Source organism: Neolamprologus brichardi, chromosome 3 (assembly GCF_056152115.1).
Source record: "Neolamprologus brichardi isolate AB-2024 chromosome 3, ASM5615211v1, whole genome shotgun sequence".
Taxonomy (NCBI): Eukaryota; Metazoa; Chordata; class Actinopteri; order Cichliformes; family Cichlidae; genus Neolamprologus; species Neolamprologus brichardi.
The window spans coordinates 22,610,075-22,635,000 of NC_142106.1; the positions used below are offsets into that span (position 1 = coordinate 22,610,075).

Below are 24,926 nucleotides of genomic sequence, written 5' to 3' on the forward strand. Positions count from 1 at the left end.
CTTATTCTGGAGTTATCACGTTCACAAAGTTAGGTTTTTCTTACGGTGGTCCTGAGAGGTTAAACAGACTGTAACTTAAGAAAACACCAGCAAATAGAAAAATGCTGCAAACGGACACAAAATGCAGCGGAAGTTGAATAAATTACATTTAATTTCCGTTTCATTAAGAGTTTGATAAAACTTCATCACTGACCTCGACTAGAGTTTAAGTTCACCAAGATTCAAACTCATCCAAGGTTTTTACTGTATACACCTGTTGTATCAGTTTGAAAATCCTACATGACATCTTTCGAATGATCATGTTCTTGAAGATTTTCATGTTCAAGATTTTCAAAAAATTTGATCTCTGACCTAAGATTCAAACTTTTGGAGATTTTGTATCTGAATTTCAGGAGCGGGACCACGCCTCTAAACACGCTCCTTCCGGTTGCCATCTATATAAGTTCCCCCAGTTCTGCAACTGTTCATTCTCGCTTACGTGCCCCACCGTCCCTCCCTCCTTGTTCTCAATTCTTTAACTTCTTCACTTCAATTTATTACATGAGGATCTGCCTGGCCCGGGAGCCGTCGCCAGTCCCCTTCGAGGCCTTCCCCAAACCGCAGCTCAATTCATGTCCAAGCATTCACCTTTACCTACTAAAACGCTGTCAATCCTAAAACGAGGACGTAGGCCCAGCTAGTGAAATCTGTGATTTTTAGTAGATTCATCTATGGTATAAATCAGGGGTGGACAATCTCAGTCCATGAGGGCCGGTGTCCCTGCAGGTTTTAGATCTCACCTTGGGTCAACACACCTGAATCACATGATTAGTTCGTTACCAGGCCTCTGGAGAACATCAAGACATGTTGAGGAGCTAATTTAGCCATTTAAATCAGCTGTGTTGGTTCGAGGACACATCTAAAACCTGCAGGGACACCGGCCCTCAGGGCCTGGAATTGCCCACCCCTGGCTTAGGGGGTAGAGCAGGTCATCTACTAATTGGAAGGCTGGCGCTTTGATCCCTGGCTCATTCAGTCTAAACATCCCTGGAGAAAATATTAAGTCAAGTTGGTCTCCGGAGTGTGAATGTTAGATAGAAAACACTTAAGCACAGGGAAAAAAAAGTGCTTATATGGGTGAATGAGGTAAGTTGGACAAAGTGCTTTGAGAACTCAGGTAGAGAAGCTCTATATAAGAACCAGTCAATTATCGTATTCACAAAGGCAGGTGTCGACAACATCAACCTTTAATGGCTGAGGGGTAAAAAGCGTTTTTTAAATGAATCATTTTAAAGATTATGTGAAATCTGCCACCTGTAATCAACACTTTTCTAACTGTATTAGGAAGCTCCATCTGGGAAAACTTTCACATTCATCCATACATGGCAGAGTGTTTATGTGTTAGATAGTTTCTCTGATAGATAAAAAGCAACAACTGAATTATGTGAAACAAATTGTGTTTGTGAACCTTAAAGCTCTTAAAGTAATTCTGATGCTTTCACTAGCTACCATCAACACAGTCTAAAAAGCCTCAGTTCTGATTGGTTCACAGAGCCTACTATAAAAGGCAACACACCATCACATTTATGAAGGAGGGCTGGCGCGGGGGGATCACGTGGCCTGACTCCACCGCAGATATCGGATTAAGAAGACAATCTTCGAGACCGAGTTATCTATTTTTCTTTAGCTCTTATTGATTTTAAAGGAAGTAGCACTCCTGCTGATGTCTGCAGTGGAGCTTCAGGAGCATGAAAGGTGGAGGTGGGGGGAGGGGGAGGGAGGATGGAGAAGGAGGAATTACAAGAATAATGTGTTATAAGAATGGAAAATACAGCGGACGGGGGGTGGAGAAGAAAGAGTGTGAAGGAGGAAGGAGAGGCCCTGCTTGCTTTTAGTGCGTGACCTCCTGACCCCTTTTAGCCACGCTTCCTTCACTTAGCTTTCCTCGCTCACCCCCACCCCACATCCATCTATCCATCTTTTATCCATCTCTCCCTCCCTTGCTCATCTGATTGATGGTTTGGAGACAGGTGATCAATATGAGGGGCAGAACATCCTGACTCTTCTGTTTCTCAGTGTGTGTTTGTCTCTGCATGTGTGTGTGTAAATACAGTAGATGAGGAAAGCCCTCCTAAGTGAGGAAATTTATCAGATGTCAGAAGTAACCGGGAGAGGGCTTAGATTAAGGCGAGTAATGGAATATCCTCACTTATATTTAAGTGTGCGTGCGAGTGTGTGGTCCAACCTTTGTCCTTTGTTATTTTCTTGATGGGTGGAGTAGAGTTGGTCAGCGCAACATCTGCATCAGCTGACACCAGTCCTGTTGAAAGAAAGCATGCTCTGGTTATGTGTGGGCATTACAGTGTGGACGCACGTGTTTGCATACATGTACATCTTCCTACTTGTGTGTTGTCTAGTGTGTAAGATCTTTACTACACATGCTGCTTTGTTTTAAAAAATGTAAGAAAATTACTAAAAACTTATGTTTTGCCTGTGTTCAAGAATGAAAGACAGCATAACCAAATTAGACATATTTAAGATGCTTAAAACCATTAAAGATTTATTTTTATGTTTAAAAACTTACTTTCATGATAACCAGGCAGCAAATCACTTAAAAAAAAGCTCAAAGTTACAGTTTACATTGATGTGACAAAGAAAGCAGCAAATCCTCTGATTCAAGAGGCGGAAATGTGAGTACTTTGCATGGTTTCTCCAATTTTTGCATTTAATCTGCCTCTTTGCTGTGTGTGTGTGATGAGTATGTGTGTGTGTGTGTGTGTGTGTACCCAGTCTTTCGGGCGAGCTGGAGGCTGAGCTGCTGGGCTGCGACTGCAGAGGAGTATTGGTTTCGTCAACAGACGGGGAGAGCGAGGGGCTGTCGCACACTCTCTCCTGCAGAAGGAGAGGCAATGAAGGAAAGTAAGTGGAGAGATTCAAACATGATGTTACACTGGCTTATAACTGGCTGCCAGTGATTACAGCTTTCTCTCTCTCTAATCATTCTCAACATGTCATAAAGATAAACTTTATTAAATTTTTCATTGATAATTACAAAGTCGAGTAAGAATGGCTTTGGATGGTCCGCTGCACAGATGTTTACGTGAGATGATTAAATTAATGTGTATTTGTTGTAGAAATACAACTAATTCATATTTTGTCCGAAATTTGATGAAATAAAATAAAAATCCTAAACTTAAAGATATCAAACTGGCAACAACACAGCCATGCTTCCCAAATCCAAATTCCCTCCGGATATTTTCACTTAAAAGATGTATTTAATATTATGAAACAATACATCATTACACATCTTTAGAAACTTTAACATCTATTCCAACATCTTCACACTCTGCACCACTGCATGTATGCATATAAACATGACATACGTGTTATTATTGTCTGTGTAATGTGAAGTACATTTAGAGCAAAAGAAAAATAACCCCTGATTAAAGCTGATACTGATTGCACTGTAATTTAAACCAAATGAGCTTTTCTCAACAATTTAAGGACTCAATCTGCTTCTGTAAAAGGCTTTAATCTTTATATTTGGGTGTACTGTATTATTGCGCAGCCTAAATATTTAGAAAAGTAGGGTATATGGTAATCATCTGGTGGACTGCAGTAGACACATAAGACTAAAGAGCACTGTAATGGCAGACAAACTCTCGAATAACAGATTTATGTAAAGATGTAAAAGATTTTTCACACAGGAGTTCCTCATGGATCCCAGTCGGACCCTCTGCAGTTGCGTGTCGTGTTACCTTGATGACAGGTGCACGGTGTACGTGAGTGTGTATCTGCTGGGCTGCAGCGGCCATGTTGGCAATGGTGCTTAGGTGGTTCATCTGTGACATTGCCATGGCAACAGACGCAGGCGGCAGCCCCATGGGCAGCAGAGGGTGGGGCATCATCATAAAAGGCAGATCCAACCCTGAGACACAAAAAGAGGATAAACTCTCCTCACTCTGAGGCAACCTGACATTAAGGCAGGGGGTCTCAAACTGTGAGGTGGACCCCACTGGTGGGACGTGGATAATAACTAGGTGAAAGACAGGAAGTGAAACCAAGATGAATCCATATCATTTATTTTCATTTATTAAATTTTCAGAGAAAAGTTCTTGCTGATGCTATTGTGCTGACGTTGATTTCAGTTAAATGAAACTGAGATTTTTTTTTTGCAAATAGTGATGGGTAAGAGTTGTTGGCTGTGGAGCAGAAGATTATTATAGTTAACCAAAACTAAACACAAAACAAAGCTATATGTGAAAAAAACTTTTAACGAAGGTAAAAAACAGACAAAAAAACTAACTGAAATGATTTTGTGAACTTGGAAAACATAACTAAAATAAAATAAAATGAAAATAAAACTGGTAAAAATTCAATTACAACTTGTCTGATGAGGCACTGATGGATATGTTTAATGAGAAGTTAGTAGTCTACAAAACTGTGAATCACTGCTTTGAAAAAACTGTTTAAAAAATACAGACAAAAATCTGTAAAAACACATTTATTTGCATTTTTACATATTTTCCTGAATGGTTAATAACTAAAATACACAAATAAGCCTTTGGTTTTATATATTTCAGTTGCATATTCACTTAAAATTAATTTCACGTTTATTGAGGGTAGTCTTTTTTTTAATTTGCGTGTTCCTCTGACATTTGTCCGTCATGCAATAATAATTAAAAAAAGACTAAAACTAACAGTGAGACTAATAAAAACTAAAGCAAAACGAAACATTTTCAAGCAATAAAAAGCAAACTAAAACAAGGAAATCCACCCTGGCAAAGAACTAAAATTAAACAGGATTAAAAACATGAAATACGAATAAAAACAAATGAGAAAATTAAAAAAATTATAAAGGTGGTGAGGCACAACACAAGTGCGGCCTCCCAGAAAAAGCTTGCAAATCATTGCTTTAAAGCAGCTTAACTTAAGAGGAGCATCCACTAGTGTAACAGCAGAAATATGACATGAAATGAAGAAAATGCGAATATGTTTTCTTTTTAACCCAAGTAAAATATTACATACGAGATCTTTTTCTCTATCTTTTTTTTTTTTTTTACATTTGGTTACTTGAAGCTTGATGGTGAAAACGAGATAGTAACACAGTCTGAGATTGTGTCTGTGAACTCAGGTTGACCTTAACCTTGAGGAGAGAGGGAGAAGGAGAGGTGTCATTTCAGTGTCGAATGTCTCGCTAACAAAAGTTAACCAAGCAGAGGAGGACAGAGAGAAAGAAAGACAAGAAGACCAATAAAACACGGAGGTCAGAGGTTTGAAGGGTGATGAGGTGAAAGAAGGGAAAAAGGTAAGGTCAGTTTTGTAGGTTTTTTTCTGTTTTATTCTCTGCCTGCTCTCTTTGAATACATCCTGTACTGGTGCATGTCCTGTCTCCAGGTTTTGTACTTTATCTCTAGCAACACTTTTACATTTATTTGCCCAGCTCTCCTTTTTATCCTCCTCTTATCCACCTCTCCGTTTGCCCTCTTTCCCTCCCCCTCGTCTTCCTCTCTTTACCTCATGCACAGATGCACATCACCAACCACACATTTCACCGTGTTTGTTAGGACTATCCATTAGCTTCGATTCATCCTTTAACCCCCCCCCCCCCCCCCCCCCCCCCGAAAACCTCTTAGAAGTCCAACCTTGACCTCTGACCTCCAACCTCAGTGACCCCCCTTGACCCTCAGAAAGGCCACTTATTTTCCAAGACGAGCTCCCAGCTAGATGTACACCGTTGAGCAGACGCCTCAGCTGTCTCACACACACACACACACACACACACACACACACACACACACGCACACACACAAATGTGCAGCGGCTGCTTTCATTCCAATGAAACAATAACACTGATTGCTGTTGTCGTGACGATTGAAGTGATAGAATAATCAATGTGAGTGTTTGTTGCTGCCGCTGTTCTTTTTGTGTGTGTGTATGTGTTTGTTTGTGTGTAAATATATTACTTCTGCAGTTAGAAAAGGAGCGAGTATGAGTGTGTCTCTGTTTTTGTGTGTGTGTGTGGTGTTGATGAATTGAGTCATTTAGTAGAGTGTGTGCTGATTAATCCCGGCAGAGTGTTAATACAGGAGATGGGAACAGATTAAATGGCGTACATTAACAAATATTGCCACCCTTTAAACACACATACACACACAAACTCACAGACCTTCAGTGTATGTGTGTGTGTGTTGTCCTTTTTTTCCATGTGGTTTGTCTCTCGTGGCGTGGATGTGAGCACTCACTGTTTGCCAGTAGCTGTTGCTGCTGGAGTTGCTGTTGCTGATTGACAGCTCCTAAGGCGGGCCCCCTCCCGGCACCTCCCGCTGCACCACCAGTACCAGCTACTCCTCCTCCTCCTCCTCCCACTGGTGGTGCTCCTCCACCACCACCTCCTCCTCCCGGCCCTCCGCTGTGGGCACCAGCAGGGGGGCTGGTCAGACGCTCCTTATCCCAGGAACACTCACTTCCTCCTGGGTAGAGATGGAGATATTTTTATTCCAAATGGTCCAAAAATAACAAACAAATACATGTTTGTGTGTCTTTTTTTCCTCATTTTTAAACAACAGTTCATCGGTTCATCCATCTCTGGGTACATTTCTGGGGAACGAAGGACCCTAGTATCTAGTACTGTGGCTAAAAGTTAATTTCTGTTACCGTCTCCAACAGCGTCGGACAGGGTACCACTATTTTAGAGCCCTCCAAAATTGTAACCACAGCCTTTAAACCTTTAAACAGAAAAACTGACATTTCATAATGACACCTGTTACAAAACTGTGTTCAGCATAGACTGTAAATAAAAGATGTAGCTACTATCAAGCCACCCACTGGCTAGCAAGGCATTACAAATCTTGAGTTGAGCATTTTTGTTGTTGCCATCTTACTGTTGTGAAACCAGCAAGTAGGCTGTAGATCTCAATAACCTGCCTATTGTAAAGCATGCCCTGCTTTATCATCCTTTTTTACCCTAAGGTGGACAATAATGTACAAACTGGACATCACTTCCTGTTTAGTTAGACTTAAAATTAGCTACTGAGACCCTGGACTCTCAAGGAAATGTTTACCAAGGCCATGAATTAAATAGGTAGTATGGTTGTTTTATCTGAAGCCTGTGCAGCAAGTACTCTTTCAATATATAGATCACCAGCTCAACCAGCTAGTGGCACCCTGTACTTAATGGCTCACTATAGTATAATATGACAGGAACCAGGAAAAATGTTTGGTTGCCCAGTGATTTGTTTTGCTTTTGTTGACTGATTGCAAGTAGTTGCAGTGACCAACTGGTCAACCACTTTAGATCAGAAGCGACTGGTGGTCCACCTCTAACTGTAATCACTCTTAGACAGATTGCCAACAAGTTGCAATCAAATTGAGCGAGTCTGCGGCGATGACTGCAACGAGTCTCTGACACGTTTCTTTACAGCACAGGACTCGACTCAGCTTGACGCTGACTGGTTGCATCCTGGTTGCATCCTGGTTATATTCCTTTATAAAAGGAATAATGCAGAGCACCTGTATAATTTTGCAGATAAACTACCATCCTGCAGCAACTACGTCACTATTTGTTGATGAGTTTCTGAATTTCTGTTTTAAAGCAAGTGTAAATTTCAACAGGTAGGTAATTTACAAATATTTTTCACAGTTAATCACAAACGGATTGCAATGTATTTTCCTACTTGACCCAATTTTAATCGCGAACTTTAGCTCACTGGTTGCAAGTGGTTGCAGACCTGGTCCCTGTCTTTGAAGTAATCATTTTAAAGGCAACAAGACTGCAAGTTAATTGCACACAGTCGCAATATTTTTGCTTGTGCCACAGTCTCAAACCTTCAGATTTTAGCTGGTGTGACTGCAGCATAATGTAGCTCCTCTGCATGCGGGGAGCACAGGAGTTAAGCACATGGCACAAACCCAGAGCAAAGGAGAGAGATTAGCGTGACTATAGATGATGTCAAAATATAAAAGACACTCTCACAGTGGAAATATGAAAAGAGTGAAGTGCACATAAATACAATAAAAAAAAAAAAAAAGCCAAATTAAATTTTACATGTTTTCTCAGAAAGCCAGAGGTCTCTGTGGAGCAACTCAGACCACTACTGATGGATATATCGATCGATAGAATTGATCTAAAAATCCTGGTACATTTTCAAAGCTTCTTCAAACAGCAGGAAACATTTGGTTGTCTGTGAAATTAAAAGGGAATAAACAAAGTGTCCAAAATCCTGTTTCTTATAATTAAAAATGATAAATGAAATACATTTAGCTTGTAAACAATCACACGCGTGTAAATGACTGACTGAAGCATTATTATTGTGATAAAATGATGATCACCACAACTTTTTTCCGTTGTTTGGATCCAAAATGAATTTAATCACTCTCTCACTTCACACCTTCATTCCCTCTCTCTCTCTCTCTGTATAGTGCTGCCTCTCTCGCTCTGCACATCTCTCTCTCTGCTCCCCTGTTCCCTCTCTCATCCATCTTCATCTCCCTCCATTAGTTTGAATTAGCAACCGTCTCTCTCTATTATTGCCTACTGAATTCCCTGCGCTCTGTGAGTGTGTGTCTGTGTGAGAGTGTGTGTGTGTGGATGACAGCTGGGCCTCATCCCCTCTGCCATTTACACCGGGGAAGAAAAGAAGTATAAACAGATGGGCAGATGTTCGCTCTCTCTCTCTCTTCTCATTTTTTCCTTGGCCTTGTCCTCTACCTCCCAGCCTCTTTTTTTTCTCTTTGCCTATCCTCCACGTTTCTCTGTCTTTCACTTTTTTGGGGCTTTTTCGCATTTCCGTGTGAGTCTTCTGTGTGTCTCTTCCTCCTTTTTTTGTCCAACTTTCTTAGAAACTTACACCTTTGCTCTGCGGCTACAGCTTGCAGCTCTGACACCTGGATTTCAGTTTAGCTGCTGCAAAGTTGTGGCTCGTGTTTCCTTTAGTTTGGGGTCAGTAATCATTCCTCTTGTTCATAACATTAGGGTATAATAAAATCCCGTCTTAACAGGCTTTTAGTGTGAGGGAGTGGGGACTAAACCCAAAGCAAGTTATTTAAAGCTAATAACAGGGTTGTGAGACTTTATCTTCTGACCTGGTCTTTTTAGGAAAAGGAATTTGCTGTTTTTGTTACTTGCCCTCTACCCACTCCACTCCAGAGGATATCCACTTGGATAGATGAATTCAGATTCCTAAACCCTCATTAGCTTCAGATATAGTTGACACACACAATAAGGACTGCATGACCCCTATCATTTCCTCTGATGCTAAACTACAAAAGGACAACCAACATGAAAAGGAAGAAATATGTTTTGGTCAGAGTCATCGCTCCACCTATTCACTTTTTAAAACATAAACCTATGGTAACTGGGATAGGCTCCAGCCCACCCACAACCCTAATAAGGGTAAGCAGAAGAAAGGATGGATGGAACCTGTTTTAGGTTTATATGCCACTAATTATGGTGTCAAATTAAGTTTGCTACAAAACTTCTCTTCTCCTACAGCTTATTTAGGCATCAGTCACACCGGCCTAGAGACTGTGCTGGGCTGCAGGCACTAGTCACCTTCAAAGGAAAAGTTGTGCTTTAAAAGGTTAAACTTTCACCGTCAGTGCTAGTAGTTTCAGTCATTATGCAAATGTACTGTTTATACATTAACTGCTTCCTTCACTACAGTGAACGTTTGCAAACATAATCTAATTAGTGATTTTGTCTCCTATCACAGCAGCTCTATAATAATCAGCAGGAGTTAGAGTAATGTAGCTCTTTCTCCATTAATAAAACAATTAGAGGCAGATTTGAAAAATAATGAGATATGGCATTACCTTCCTTTGTGAATACCAAGAAAATATCATCTCAATGTGGTTTAATAGTAATTGCCCATGTGTTCATCTCTCACTCTTGAGTTTATGGCCCTTTTAATTTGAGTAATCCTCACTGAAATAACACTGCTCTTGTTCAAAAATTCATTTTGATTTCATTCATTTATATTAGACAGATGTGATTTATTTCAAACATGCAAATATAATTGAAATAACAAGAGAAAAAACAAAACTTAAAAATCATCATGTATATATCGATGTCTACAGAATGTGTGTGCTTGAAAAGGAGTAGGATGAAGTTTATAGTTTTCCTGTTCCTACCTACTTATTTCAAATTTCATTGCTTACAAATCCATATCCAGGATTCAACATATTTATTGATTTGTTATTTAGTATTTATCCCCATTTCTATACAGAAAAAACACTTGTTTGCTTTTCTAACTTGACACAAACAACCTAACACGTGAGTTAGAGTAATTTTGCTGACATGCTTTGGCCCAGCGTCTCACATGTTCTCACTGTTCAATTGTTAGAAGCTGCCATGGAGACATAAGTCAGGTTACAAGCACTTTATACAAACCTGTAACCAAAGCTGCTGCCACAAAGTTGCTCTATATAAAATCATCATGTTGCTATGAAGTATTTGCAGTTTTTCCTCCTCATAGGTTTTATTAACTCCATCTTCTTTCTCACCTCCACCTTCAGTGTTTTATTTCCAGTGTGACACTGTGGAACATCTGCATCTACACACCAAATCACACCGTCACACAAAACATCAGTGTGGACAAACAAATGGCGTGATGTGAAATGACATTTAAAAAAGAAGACTTTAAATGTGCTGATGTGACTCACAGGATGGCACAAAAAGTGTTGCGCTATGATTTAAATGTCAGGTTTCATGTTGGTTAATGATACAGAAATAACTGCGGGCCGACGATGCAAAGGTTTAACTCTGCAGCAGCATGTCAACTGTCCTCTCTCCTCAAGAAGGCGGCAGAAAAAGAAGATTCGGGTGAGCAATCAGAGGGGGTGGTCTCTTGAACCATGGACAGTTTACACCATTTGTGTACACTTATAGCATTTGTTCTTTAATTGTTATACACGTGTGACATGCTTTTAAAGCCAAGAACTGTCTTCCTCTTCTTTTGGTTTCTGCCTTTAGAGGTCACCACTGTAATCTGATTACTTTTTCAAGTAACGAGTAAAGTAAGGGATTACTATTGCAAAAACGGTAATTAGATTACCGTTACTTTCCCGTAAGCACGCTGCGTTACTAAAACCGTGATTTTTTTGCGAGAATGTCTCATGACAGTGACGTAAGCGAGTGCGACGTTCATGACAACAGCTGTGGGCAGATCAACAATGGATAATATATCGAGTGCGGGAGAGAGTATGAGCGTGCAGCGTTTAAAACGTGGAAGTACTGACCTTACTTTAAGTTTGATTCCATAAAAAGTGACAAAAACATTAGCGTCCATTAGCATTTGCGTGGGAAGAAAACTTCTTTTTACAGCGGAAAAAACCCCTAAACTTCCGAGCAAGCACCGAGTGCGCTACGACATAATGGGAAATTCACAGAGAAACTCGCGGATTCTTCAACTGACCGCTGCGGCACACCTGCACCAGGGTAAACCTCCGCCTACCCTACTCCTGCTTTACAGGTGTAAATAGAGCAAAAGGACCGCTGAGTCTTTGACTTTATTTATTTTCTGCTGTGTTTTACTTGCATCTATTTGAAAGAGTGAGTGTAAACACACAAAAAAATATATTTTATGTGCTGGAATGTGCAGAAAATAAGTTTAAATATTAAACAAATTTCTTCCAGTCAGAGAATGTTGCATATAATTAAATTTTTGCTTGATGCATAAAGTTAAAAGATTAAAACTAATAAAACAAGTTTTAAAAAGAGACTTTTCCATTTGATTACATTTTGTATGATGGATTATGCAGAAAAAGTAGAATTGGGCTGAAAGATCTATTTCTTTATCACCTATTCAGGTTGTAAATCGTGTTTTTAAAAAGTAACTAAGTAACTAAATAATTAATTACTTTTGAAAATAAGTAATCAGTAAAGTAACAGGATTACGTTTTTGGGGAAGTAATCAGTAATTAGTTACTGATTACTTTTTTAAGTAACTTGACCAACACTGGTCACCACAGTGGATCATCTTCCTCCATATCACCTTACTTCTAGCATCCTCCTCTGCATGTCCTCCTTCGCTACATCCATGTAACCCGTTTGAGCTCTTCCTCTTCAACATCCTTTGTCCAATATATCAACTATCCCTCCTTTTCAAACCATCCAAGCCTTGCGTCTCTAACTTTGTCCCTCTGAGGTACTCACTGTTAGGTTCTGCTTGCTGGTTGATGGTCTTTCAAACAACTCGCACCAATAATTATCTGCCATTTTGGTATCTTGTCCAAGGGATGATTTTTGATTTCGAAGTTGAAGGCAACATCTAAAAATTAACCTTATGAGTAAAAATAAGGAGAATCACAATTTTTATATTTTCTATATTTTATGTTTGCTTGCTATATTACATGTAATGTCTTTGAGTGGACAGGAATGACAAGCACGGCGATATCAAGATCCCGAGCTTATAAAGAATGTGGGTCAGGGTCGTAAACAGGTTCATCCTACCATCCAGCACTCTCTGTTTTAATGCATATGTCCTCATGTGCAAAACGCTTCTGTAATTATTTTCTTATCCTTCTGCCTGCTGGTGTCGACAGTGGGCTTAAAAAAAATATAAAAAATTGCGTTGTATTTATGAATAAACCTGCGATTAATTCAAATATATGAATTGCGCAGCTCCTCACGAACACGTTATTTCAAGTTCTTGTTTCTTCTGTCCTTTCTATTGCACTTCCTCTCCTCCCATGTCTGCCATTGTTTTCTAAACTTCCTCTTCCTCGTTCTTCCATTGAAAAAAAAGATATAGTTTCCATTCACACATAAATTGGTCCTTCTCATTTTTCCATCATTCCAATCTGTGTTTTTCTCATTTTTTAATGAGAGGAAATACAAATAGGTAAATAAAAAAAAACAGTGACTGTCACCATGATCTGGAAAAGCCCGAGCGATCGACTTTCACCCATCAAAACAGCAAAATGTCTCTTCTTTTTCTTCCCTTTTCCTCTCGCCCTAAATATCCCTTTCTTTCCTCGTGAATCCATTTTTCCCCTCGCTTTATTTTCTTTTTCATTTCGTTCCTCTGCGCTATTGTCTGCCACAGTTTCCCAGGCCGGTGTGAGTGTCCCTTACAAAGAAAACAAGGTCGGACAATGAAAAGAAGGCTTTCCACGCACTCACAAAACAAAACAAAGAAGAAAAAAATCACTCTGAATGAAATAAAAGAAGGAGAAGAACACAGAGACGAGCAGGAAGGAATAAATAAAAAACGACAGAATAAAATGAGAGAATAGAGTAACTCTATCGGCCCATTTGCCAGGTCAGCTGAAGAAAAGGAAGAGAAAGAAAAATAGAAACAGGAGAGTCTGGGTGGAAACAGAAGGAAGGACCCCACGCTCTCTCCTTTCTTTTCCTTTTGCTTTTTGTTTTCTGTCTTTTTAATAATTCAGAGAAGCAAACACAGCAGAGATTGACTGAGCCGGAAAACACGTGTGTTGCTAAGTTACCTATGAAAAAGGACTAAAACATAATACTTATAAATTTAAAAAAATGACTGATTAATACATTTGTTTAATGTTTCAGCTATTGTCAGGCTGTAATCTGACCAGAACTTACATAAGAGATGAGCAAATTTCCATGGAATTCAGGCACTCAGGTTAAGTTTCATTACTTTTGTCTGAAGTATTCTTTTTCTTTTGTCTGTCTTTTATTTCCTTTCATGTCTTCTGTCTTTTTTTGCTTTACCCTGCAGTCATCAGGCAGACAAGAAACTTTAAATGGTGTTAATCGATCTTCAGGGACCTCAAAATGAAAGTAAATGGAGGTTTTACATTAACAAAAAGGCAGAAATCAGTACAATCTGGTGATTTGAGAGCAGAATTCTTAAAGAGTTGCAATTTAATGATTTCCCCTGATCCCAAATTTTGTTTGTGGTGTACTGAAATTCAAATAAGATGAGAGTAACAGACTACACTACCAAAGCACAACTTGACTGTTATTATTATTATTATTATTATTATTTTTAAATCATTGTTATATCTGTAAAGGTTCTTCATTAATTTATGTTGTTTTAGATGTGCAATTGACTTGTCTTTTTTTTAATAAATACCACCACTCCACAGTAAGGTTGGGCATATTTACCAAGGCTTACCCAATTAAGAACAGAACCTGGCAACACACGGCTGCTACTCACCCTCTGGATTAACTGATCGTCAGTATAGAGCACTTCTACGGAAGCTGAAGTTTTGGTCAGAAGCATTCAGGTGTGTGTTAACACAAAGTCAAGAAGGAACGATATCAGTAATAATCTTAGAAAAGCAAATTTGCTGTCCAACCATCTGGGAAGGGTTAAAGGATTAAAGGTTAAAGGGTTAAATTCCAAACAATTTTAATCTCTAAAAACAAAATGACAGTGTGACTTTGGTTTCATATGAACAAACTTCAAGACTTCTAAGTTGGTTAGATGGTGCAGACCAAAGTGGAGTTCTTTAACAATAATGCACAGCAACATATTTGCCACAAAGACTTCACACCAACTGTAAAGCATGGTAGTTAGAGAGGTGATGATTTGCGCTTGTTTTGCAGCCACAGGACCCAGGCACTTTGCAGCCAATGAGTTGACATGAACTCATTGACTCTGGGGTCAAACGTAAGGCCCTTATGGGTCAGTCTGATGGCTAAAGTTTGGTTTAACTTAGGTTTAAACTGCAACAGGGCAATGATCCCAAGCACAGCAGCAAATCTACAACAGAATGGCTTCGTTTCTATTAAATAATTTTGACACAGTGTAATATGTCATGTTGGTCTTCAGCTTAGGTTTTAGAATTTTTAATACATCTTGATAAGTACAACCTTAGAAAGACGGTATACTTTCCTTTTCCTGTATATACTACAATAAGCAGTTTTTTTTTTTTTACTTGAGTATTTTTTTAACCACATTTCTTTAAAATAAAAACTAATTCTTTTGAAAATAACTTTATCAAGCACTGTTAGCATTAATTAGAATCTTTTTTACTTTATTTTCAACCCTTAAGTTTCATGAATTCAGCTCTTTATCTTCACATTACATTGTATATTTTATGTTGTACCTATACAGTTCTTGTCTGGCTTGTGAGCACCTATGAATTTCAAGTGACTGAACATACTCAGAAATAAACGCAAAATAACTAATTTATACAAAATAACACCATCTGTGACCAACTTTCATTAAAGCTGGCTCCTGGAGTCTTTAAACACTTCTTATGACCATGTACTTGTGTCCCTGGAGACTTCCACATAACACCTGTGTTCTGACAGTCCACTCTTACATTTACTGATCCGTGTCGGTTTACACCACAGTTTTTGAAAAAGTGAGGCGAGCAGGCTGAATGATTAGCAAGAACTAAAGTCTTTTCAGGTCATTGTTGAAGACTGGCTCATTTTCACACATATCGTAATATTTTTACACTTACATTGCATTTTACTTTGCACTTTCCTTTTTTTGTTGATTACCTAACAGTTTATTGCTTTCAAAGCTGCTGGGTTTCATAATTATTCATTTATAGATGGAAAAGTGTGTGTGTGTGTGTGCCTTAGTATTTTAAAAAGCTAAAGAGTTGTTATTAATTGATTTCATCGCACTTATTATTTAGAGATTACAAGTTTAATGTGCCATGGATTTAATTACAGTACTTGGCTGTGCGCTACATCACAAGCCCTTTTTTCTGTAGTGCACAGAGCCATGGATCTTAGACCTTACAAAAGGGAGTATGTGTGTGTGCGACAGAGAGTGTAGCAGTGGGGGTGTGCATTAATGGTGCCATGGATACAGTTAATTATTTGTTTAGACTTGGGCAAACATAACCTTTTAAAGTATGCTGAATTAGCTTTTAGCAGTTTGTAGCTGTCTGCAAATGGCCGAGTCCGTCGCTGGTTGTTAATTGTTTGCTTCACGTTTGTCACTTTACTGTAAACGGTTAAGTGGTCAGGCTTATTCATTTAGGTCTCCAGCTTGCCAGTTTAGCCTGGTTTAAAATACAATAATCCCTCCATGGAATTGCAGAAAAGCAAACGAATTCGAAAGCAATGAGCTCGCTCTTTCTATATCATAAGCTGCTAAATGATGTTAACATCTGCAAAATAAACAGGCTAGTGTTCATTATGCTGCATAATAAAAGAACCTGGGCTGAAAAACTCAAATTTACCACCAATTTAGCACCGATATTCACAGAAACTTTCCAGAAACAGTTGACTAACTAGACTTGAAATGTACCCAATAACTTTGGATGCTAATGTAAGTGTGTGTTTGTTTGTGTGTGTGTTTGTCTTACCTGTATTGGAGTGTAAGTCCTCGTTGTCTGACTCATTACCGTTCTGGAGGCTCATCATCATCTTCATCTTCTGAAGCTTCTGGAGCTCGGCCATGGCTGCAGCTGTCAGGCCTGAAACACACAAACACACACACGGTTAGTTTCATCATGGCATAGCTCTTCAGGCTCACCGTCATGCCAGTCAAGTTCAACCATTTCTCACGAATAACCAATCGCAACACTTGTTACAGCGTCCTCGGACCTCCCAAGTCCTACCTGCCTTTACCCATGATGACTTGCAGCAAGCTGGGACACACACACACACACACACACACACACACACACACACACACACACAGATGCTTGCACCGGGCTGTCGCTGTCAAATTTTCTTTTCAGTGCCAGTGTTTTGCTGAAATGTTTTAGGTTGTGAGCGCAGTTTCAGGAGCCTTGGGCCTGATGTGTATTCGCTGATACACATGCACATGCAGAATGTAACACGCATACAGGGAGATATCCCCCACACACACACACTGCCCCCCCCCCACACACACACACTGCCCCCCCACCACACACACACACACACCCTTTTGTATGAACTAAGATCCCTGGCTCTGTGCACTGACCTGGAACTGACTTCTATACACAACAACCAGCAGAGTGAGAGAGATGACCCTGTGTGTCTGTGCGTGTGTGTGTGTCTTATTGTGTAAAACCCCTATTATGTGTGTGAGTGTGCACGTGAGCTTTTGCATTGTGCTGAGTGTGTATGTACAGTTTGCTTTCATGTATAAATGTGAATGTGAGGGAATGCATGCATGCTTATCACTGCTATCCGTGTGTGTGTGTGTGTGTGTGTGTGTGTGTGTGTGTGTGTGTGTGTGTGTGTGTTTGTGTGTGGAGGTCAGTTGGTTTTGCCCCGGTCACGGTTGACGGCTTTGGAGGAATGTCCATTACACACAGTACAGTTGTCTGTACGCTATAAAGAAAATAAGATAGAGGGATGGAGGGGGAAAAGGGGGAAGGGAAAAGGGGGGAGGGGGTTGTTTGAAATTTAATTTAAAGCAGGATGGAGGGATGGATGAGGGAGGAGGGGGAGGTGTGGAGGAGAGGAAGTTGTGTGCAGGTTAAACTAGACCCGATCTTTAATCAGAAGTAACTAAGCACATTTATGTACTCGTAACAGGTGGATTTGTTTTCCAAAGTTAAGCTCCCCAGCAGCACATGAAGCAGTTATAACTGTCTCTACCAGCTTAACATTGTGTGGATGTGTATATGTAATGCTTTAATATACAAATATTTATCTCCATAATTCAGAAGTGAAAAGAAACATTTATCAAAATATTTTAATTGAATGTCCTATAAGTCAGCAAATGTACAATAAAAAAGTACATTTCCTGCACAGGGTATTGGAGTGAACCCATGATTGTTATATTGATTAATAGATAGAAAGGGTGAGCACTGTGAGTCCTATCACCTTCAAGGTTATTGTGATGTTTAGATTCATTAAATTTGCAGTTATTGCAGTTATTAATAAGCACAAAACTCATCCACTGGATTTTTTATATATATCTTGTAACTCCTGTTTTTTTCAGTTTTTAACTTAGTAAGTTCCTTTTTGTATTACATTCACTTTTTTTGTTCTATTATTTATTTAGATTCTTATTTAATGACCTCCGCTGGGACTCTTAAAAAGCAGTTAGAAACTTGTGTATTTAAATGGGCTTTCTGTTTCTGTCATTTTAAAACGGCCTGTTTATTTTATTGTGTCTATCTCTTTATCTTTTTACTTAATTTTACTTTATTATCAAAATTATTAGGTGTAAAATGCTAACTGTATAAAACATTACCAAAACATTGAACACAATAAGCTGAAAAAGGCAGAAACTTTATGGAGCTATTTTGGTTTTGTGTTATTTTATTTTATTTCATTTCATTGAGCTATTCTGCTATTGCTTATGGTTTGGCTGCTTTAACCCAAGAGTTTATCCACTTTTAGATCAATACAGTGCATTTCATCTTATCCTGTGGATGAGGAGGCAGTTTTCAGACCAAAAGAAAAAAAACAATGGATTATTTAAGAAAATATATAATAATAATAATAATAATATATATATTATACTATAATAGCAGAATGCAGTACAATATTGAAATAATATGGAAAATAACCATTAGCTTTGGCATTAGATCAATTTTGACTCATAGGTTTTCACACTTTTTATAATATATAATATAAAGTAACACTTGTGAAGGGAAATATTCTCTGACAGAAAATTAAATGGCTTTTTAATTATCAAAAAAAATTATGAAAATGTGACATTTCTCTTATGCAAATGTAGCAAATACGAGAAATGTAGCAAATAAAATAAATAAAAACATCCCTGAGTTCGGGGCAAAAGCTGTACAGACTGGACATCATACCTGCTTTGGGACCCGGTGATATGACAAAACATTTACATATTTGTCAGTTCCAGTTTTTAAAAAACACTGCACATCAAAGAAAAAGAAAACTTGGGCAAAGCCAAAACTGAAATTCCTCTTCAGCACACAATGACTCGGACTGTTAATCAGTCCACAAACGGCAAAAACAACAGATCGAGCAGAAAGAAAGAGCGACCGAAAGAAAGACAGAGGTCTATTCAGAGAGCCTGAGGGAGAGTGACCAGACGTATTGTCTGCTGCCTGCTGAGAGAGGAGGAGGAGGATGAAATGAAGAAAGATGATGGAAAAAAAGAGGGGAAAAATAAGTTTTTTTTCTTGAGTCGACGCCATCAAACTGCTGCTCAAAAACGCTAAAGAAAGCACATGACTCTAAATTAAATCACGTCACGTAATTTTCTATGATTTGATTTCTATGATTAAAATAATTATGTATAAATTCAAGAAATAGCTTTTGTAATTTAATATACACAACTGAGATGTTGTGTATATTATTATTATTAATCTTTCATTTAATGGGTGAAATACCTTAGAGATAGTTCAAGGGGAAAAAGTGAAGACAACAAGTCTTCTATTAGGAAGAATGAAGAAAAACATTCAGACAAGACGATATGAAGGAAGGCCCAAACACAGAAAGGGAGTTTGAAAATGGAAAAAAGGGGAATGGCATGGGAAAAAGTGGGACTGATAAAGGAAAGAAGGTCAGATAGATTTAAAAAAAAAAAGTGAAAGGAAAAACTTGCTGTTTTATGGGGAAAAGGGAAAGAACGAAGAAGCATGAAACAAAACTATATTATGGGAAAGATTTGAAGAAAATATGTGGCTCTTTACCCACGACAGTGTCAATGTGTCAACGAAATTCGTACCACTTCATTCAGGAATGTACAATTGTTAGGTGAATATGTGTGACACTGTGTTAATTTTCCCAAATGAAACATGTCAAAACCTCTGACTTTTCCTCTATTGCAACAATGAATTTAGCATTTGTTGATTTGAGTTAGCTGGACTGACATAAAAGTTTGCACATGTACTTGTGTCTCTCTGAGGTTGAATCCTTAAAATGGTATACTAATCAATGAATGAACTGACTTTCCTCAGGCTGATGGTTATGTTGCCCTCATGATGAATTCTGATGCCTGACTTTAGACCAATGCAACAACAAATTTAGGTTTGTACCTTTAAGTTGAATATTTTGATGAGACTGGATGCCACAAGTACCCGGACAGAACCCATGCAGAAACAGTGACAGTCAGTTAAACCCACTTTAAACACTTTGAATTCACCATCTGGATTGCTCATAGGTGTGAATGGTTGTCTGTCTCTCTGTGTTAGCCCTGAGTGGCAACCTGTCCAGGGTGTACCCCACCTCCAACCCACTTTCACCCTTAATTGGACAAATGGAAGAAAATGGATGGATGGTATCTGTATTTGTTGTCGTCTGAATGACAGACTTATTATTCATTAATAGTTGTCATCTGAAAAAAGGTTGTTGAGATATTTTGTCCTGTACTTGTGGGCACAAGAACAGAACATAAATAAGTCACTTTAATTTTGTTGCGTTGAAAGTTGAAGTCAAGTCAATGTTCAAGTTTTTCAAATTTGAGAATGAACGCTTGGGATTAGAAAACAAAGAGAGGTACAAGGGGATGGGGTTAAAATAGAAAATGGAGTCCCTCTGTGGGGTCAGGACTGCATTTACACATTGATTACTCTGAGGAACACCTTGACACACACACACACAGAGTTGCATTTACAGATACAGGAAACACACATGGGTGGACACGCACACACATTTGATCTCCATGTACACACACACTCAGATACAGAGTCAGAACGCCCGCTCCGCCTCAATGCAACCAGAAGACGATCAATAGCAAAGCCAGAGCCACAATACTGTTCTCCATCATGACTATCAAACACGCACATGCACGCACACACACACACACACACACAGCTCTCTCTCTTCCTATCTCAGATCAATGGCTGTCCGCTGTGTCCACGGTTACCGAGCATCGACCCCCGTCCCTAATGGCGACCACGAAACCTTGGGAATTAGTGTGTGATTGATTGACAGACTGCTTCAAAGGCACACGCATCATATAGCCTCCGTGTGTGTCTGTGTGTGTATGTGTAGGACAGAGAGAGGGAATATATATATTTTCCAGTTTGTCTTCAAGTGCGTGTGTTTCAGCATCCCCCTGTGGGTTGTCTGCACATCGTTTACCCATCTCTTTTTCCATCTTGTGCATTGTAATGCTTTCCGAAGGACATACGGTGGAAAGGAGAAGAGGAGAAGTGATAAAGGAGGAGTGAAAAAACAAGGAGTACAGAGCAGATCTCAATAGAGAAAACAGTGAATCATCAGCATAACTTGGCAAAAGTCAGGACTAGATTGTAAGAAAGCGCAAGGATTTTCCCACCAGCACTGAGATGGTGTTAAACTTTTTAAAAACTAGTGTCCAGAAATAAAGTGACTTAATATTAATAATCTGTTAACGTTACTGTTCGAAAGTTGCTAAAACGGGATCTGTTACAGCAATACTCCATGCATGACATTCATAAAGGCTATTATTAGCCTGTTTGGCCTGTAATATTAATAGGCTACTGTTCAGTATGTGGAAATATACCATTGTGCTTTTAGATCTTATTTTTAAATAAATAAAGTTTATCCTATGTTACAAAATCCAATTATTTGAGTGACTTACACCAATTGGCTACAGCAATGAAACCACAGGGAAGTAATATGAATCACGCTGATATGTCCAGTGTCAGACAATGTCGAAGATGGATATAGCTACTGAGTCTGAAAAATAAAGAAAAACGGGAAGTTTCTAGAACTTGCATTCATTTTTAATAGCCACCAGAGGGCGTTACCTGTGGTGCCAATAAGATTTCCGGTCTGATATATGTCAATGGGAAGAACGGCTCTCTTAGGCTACGTTCACACTGCAGGCAAAAGCTCATCAAATCCAATTTTTCTGACCCTATGCGACCCATATCTGGTCATGTCGCATTAAATCCGTCTTTTATGTCACTGACACAAGACAGACGTCAATTATCAGCGCCCGATAAGACATCGTGAACTCTTCCTGGCCATCCAGTGTCGATGTTAGTGAAACTGTTGGGAAGACAACATTGAAGAAACGTGAACATTTTATTTGTACTGTATAATCTGCAGATTCTGACAAAAATCTGCAACTATCCTTTGAAGCACTGCTCCTCTAAAACAGCAATAAGGATCATTATTAGGCCATATGTAAATAACAAAATAACTTTATAACTTAAAGCAAAATTGGGAAACGTAAAGTCTGAAACAAGACTTTATATTAAGGCCATCAGTCAAACAATATTGTTTGCTCTGGGTCTAAACAGAGCGCGTTGTGTGTGACGTCTTCTTTTGCGCATGCGGGCCGCTTTGAGCGTTCACACTAGAGCGCGTTTGCTGTCACATTTTATTTGTAGTATTGTGAACAAGTAGACAAAGAAATTGAATTTGATCAAAAAATCGGAATTGAGCATTAAGACCTGCAGTGTGAACGTAGCCAAGGTTGACCTAAGTAAACACTTTCCAAATGAGTTTAATAACTTGTGACTGACAAGTTAGTAGCCAATGAGCGTGTGGTTTCACAGTCAGATCGCACTCTCTGGCAGTGTTCAGGGAGCATGCAGATTGGCTGCAAATTGTGGCACCTGGTACGCTCACTGGCTTTCAGCCATACCACCCTGAGCACACCTGATCTCATCAGATCTCAGAATCAAAGCACAGTTGGGTTAGTACTTGGATGGGAGACCACCTGGGAATACTAGCTGCTGTAAGCTTGAGGCGATTGTGTACAGTAGATCATCTACTAACTGGAAGGCTGGTGGTTCGATTCCTGGCATGCTGAAGTATCCTTGGGTAAGATACTGAAACCCAAGTTACTCCTAATGCATTCAGAGTGTGCATGTTAGGTAAAAACGCTTGTATTGAGTGTGTGTGAATGGGTAAATATGACATGTTATATATGTGCCTTGACTCTACCCAAGTAGAAAACTGACATAAGAAGCAGTCTGATGATATCTGCTAATATATGCATGGTGGCAAGAACAAGACAGGCCAGTACACACGTCATAAATCCAACAACAATTCTGCTTAAGTGCTTTTTTCTTGCACAGCGTAAGAACATTTGCACATATTAGTAAATGAAAACCTCATTATTCAAGTTATTATCATGGCAGCAAAAGGAAAACCTAGACAGTATTTAACATGGAATCTTAATGTTAAGAAGGATCTGTGTGTATATGTATTCTTTTATTAAGCATCAAGAATCAAATTTATGGTATCATAACTTCCCTCCAACTGCAAGGTCTGTGAAATTGTAAATTACAGACATTCATATTTGCTGAATATTTCCTAAATATACCCCAAAGTGCCAATAGCAGGTTGGGATTTGGGTTTGTTGCATGCAACGATGTTGCATTAGTCGTTTAATCTTTCCTTATTGAAAAAGCACAAGCAGAAAATCCAAAAATCCAGACTTGGAACTTTTTGCAAGACAAAGTTCAATAAAGACTTAATCAATTAGGTAACCAGGACTGGGTGGTTTTTATTTGATTTTATTTTCAACGTCATGCTACGTTTCACATGCTACACCCAAAACCTACTTCTAAACACAAAACTTTAAGTCCATGTCCTACATAATACAATAGTTGGACTAACTCCTTAGCATCACAAACATGTACCTTCTTTAGCTACTGAAAGGCCTTTCTTGATAAAAGCATCCACCACATGGCAGGCGATATCCTAAATGAGATCTGACAGTGTCCTCCACAGTGGGTCTGGATAGTCTTTAATAGCTTTGAGTTTGTTGGTGGAGGCCGTTGGGTGATATTCAACAGTCCTGAACCCCCCTCCCGAGCTCGCGTGAAACTCACCCCATTTGGCTGCAGTTGTAAATATTTAATCCACTGCACCTACATCTCTGACGAAGTGCTCTGAACGTGCTCTCAGAGATGGAGTGACACTTTGAATAAAACAAACAGGAAAACAGAGAAATTGCTCTTTGTGTTCTGAATTTAGAAACACACTGTTCTGGCTTTTTTTTGTTTTTCCCCTTCGCTTTCTTCCGGCGAGCACTCGAGAGTGCCAATTTACAAATGCAGTCGATTGCTCTTGTGCTGAGTCAAATAGATTTCAGCTCAGTACTCTGGCACTTAGGTCGCCCATCTTTAGCTCTTACTGAATGTTCACGATGCCCATTTGCAGCCATTTTGCAGCCGCCATTTTGTGCTATTTCAAATGGAAATAGACACTAGCTGAAGAGTGATTGTTTTTGCAAAGTCTTTGACTTTGAACAGTTCAAACTAGAAGGCTTGGGGATTGCATTTGTTCTCCCGAATCAATACAAACTTTTCCATTAGGTTTCTTTATGAACTGCTATAACAACTGGGTTTGTACGTCAGGGACTTGAGTCAAATAGAAACAAGATTTGAAAGCCCGTTGAAGACAATGTTTGATGTAAACTTTGGGTAATATAATGAAATCTAGTATTAGGGCTCTATTCACTATGATATACACTTATTATTTAGTTTAGACTATTAGAGTTTGGGGTTCTGTTGCCTACTAAGATTTACCATCATATTCAGTCAAAAGTTATTGCCTATTCGGTCAACTGCTTAATGGTAGTTCGCAGTTTAGTGGTTAAAGGTCAGAAGTAAAAATCAATGATTATGGGTTCTGTCGGCCTCATAAATATTTGTTGGGACTTTACTGTCTAATTAGATGAACAATTTAAGCGATTTAATACTTAATAAAGCCACCAGTTAGAGCTTTTAGTACTTGATTACATCCCAAAACCAAAGCAAAGCTGAAAGTTTAAAAGTCATTAGTAATGATGAGAGGCTCTTTACAGGTAAATGTAAGTCCACCTTATACCCAAAAAACGAATGTTTAAGAACATACATCGCCTATTAGTGATGGCTATTATAGCTTCCATTAACTATTAATGTTCTGTTAACTGTTCAAGTTGATGTCTGTGTGTTGGTGTGATTGATTTGTATTTTTTACTGCCTGAAGTTTGTGGGTTCACTTTCCTGTTAAAAGTCAGTAGTTATGATCCCAGTTTCATAGTCATGTCTGTAGTTACAGATTAAAGTTCAAAAGTCACGCTTCAAAAATAATCCTCATTTATCTTATGTTGGGTGTATGCATGGCTCCTCAGTTTAACCTTGATCTGAAATAAGCCATCCTCTCAGTAAGCCAACTTTCTTCTGATTGGCTGATCCATGCAAACAGCAGA

The 24,926-nt window shown here is 38.9% G+C and overlaps 1 protein-coding gene across 2 annotated transcripts in view; it reads right to left on the bottom strand.

Moving 5' to 3' along the window:
- Window positions 1–24,926, bottom strand: part of LOC102798181 (dachshund homolog 2-like) — a 112,654-nt gene that overhangs the window by 21,188 nt on the left and 66,540 nt on the right. For both annotated transcript variants that reach the window (XM_006803428.3, XM_087834907.1), the window contains exons 3-7: window positions 16,231–16,341; window positions 6,225–6,452; window positions 3,738–3,907; window positions 2,766–2,871; window positions 2,225–2,299 (exon numbers count right to left, since the gene is read on the bottom strand). In XM_006803428.3, coding sequence (XP_006803491.1) covers window positions 2,225–2,299; window positions 2,766–2,871; window positions 3,738–3,907; window positions 6,225–6,452; window positions 16,231–16,341 — 690 coding nt within the window. The remainder of the gene's footprint in view (window positions 1–2,224; window positions 2,300–2,765; window positions 2,872–3,737; window positions 3,908–6,224; window positions 6,453–16,230; window positions 16,342–24,926) is intronic.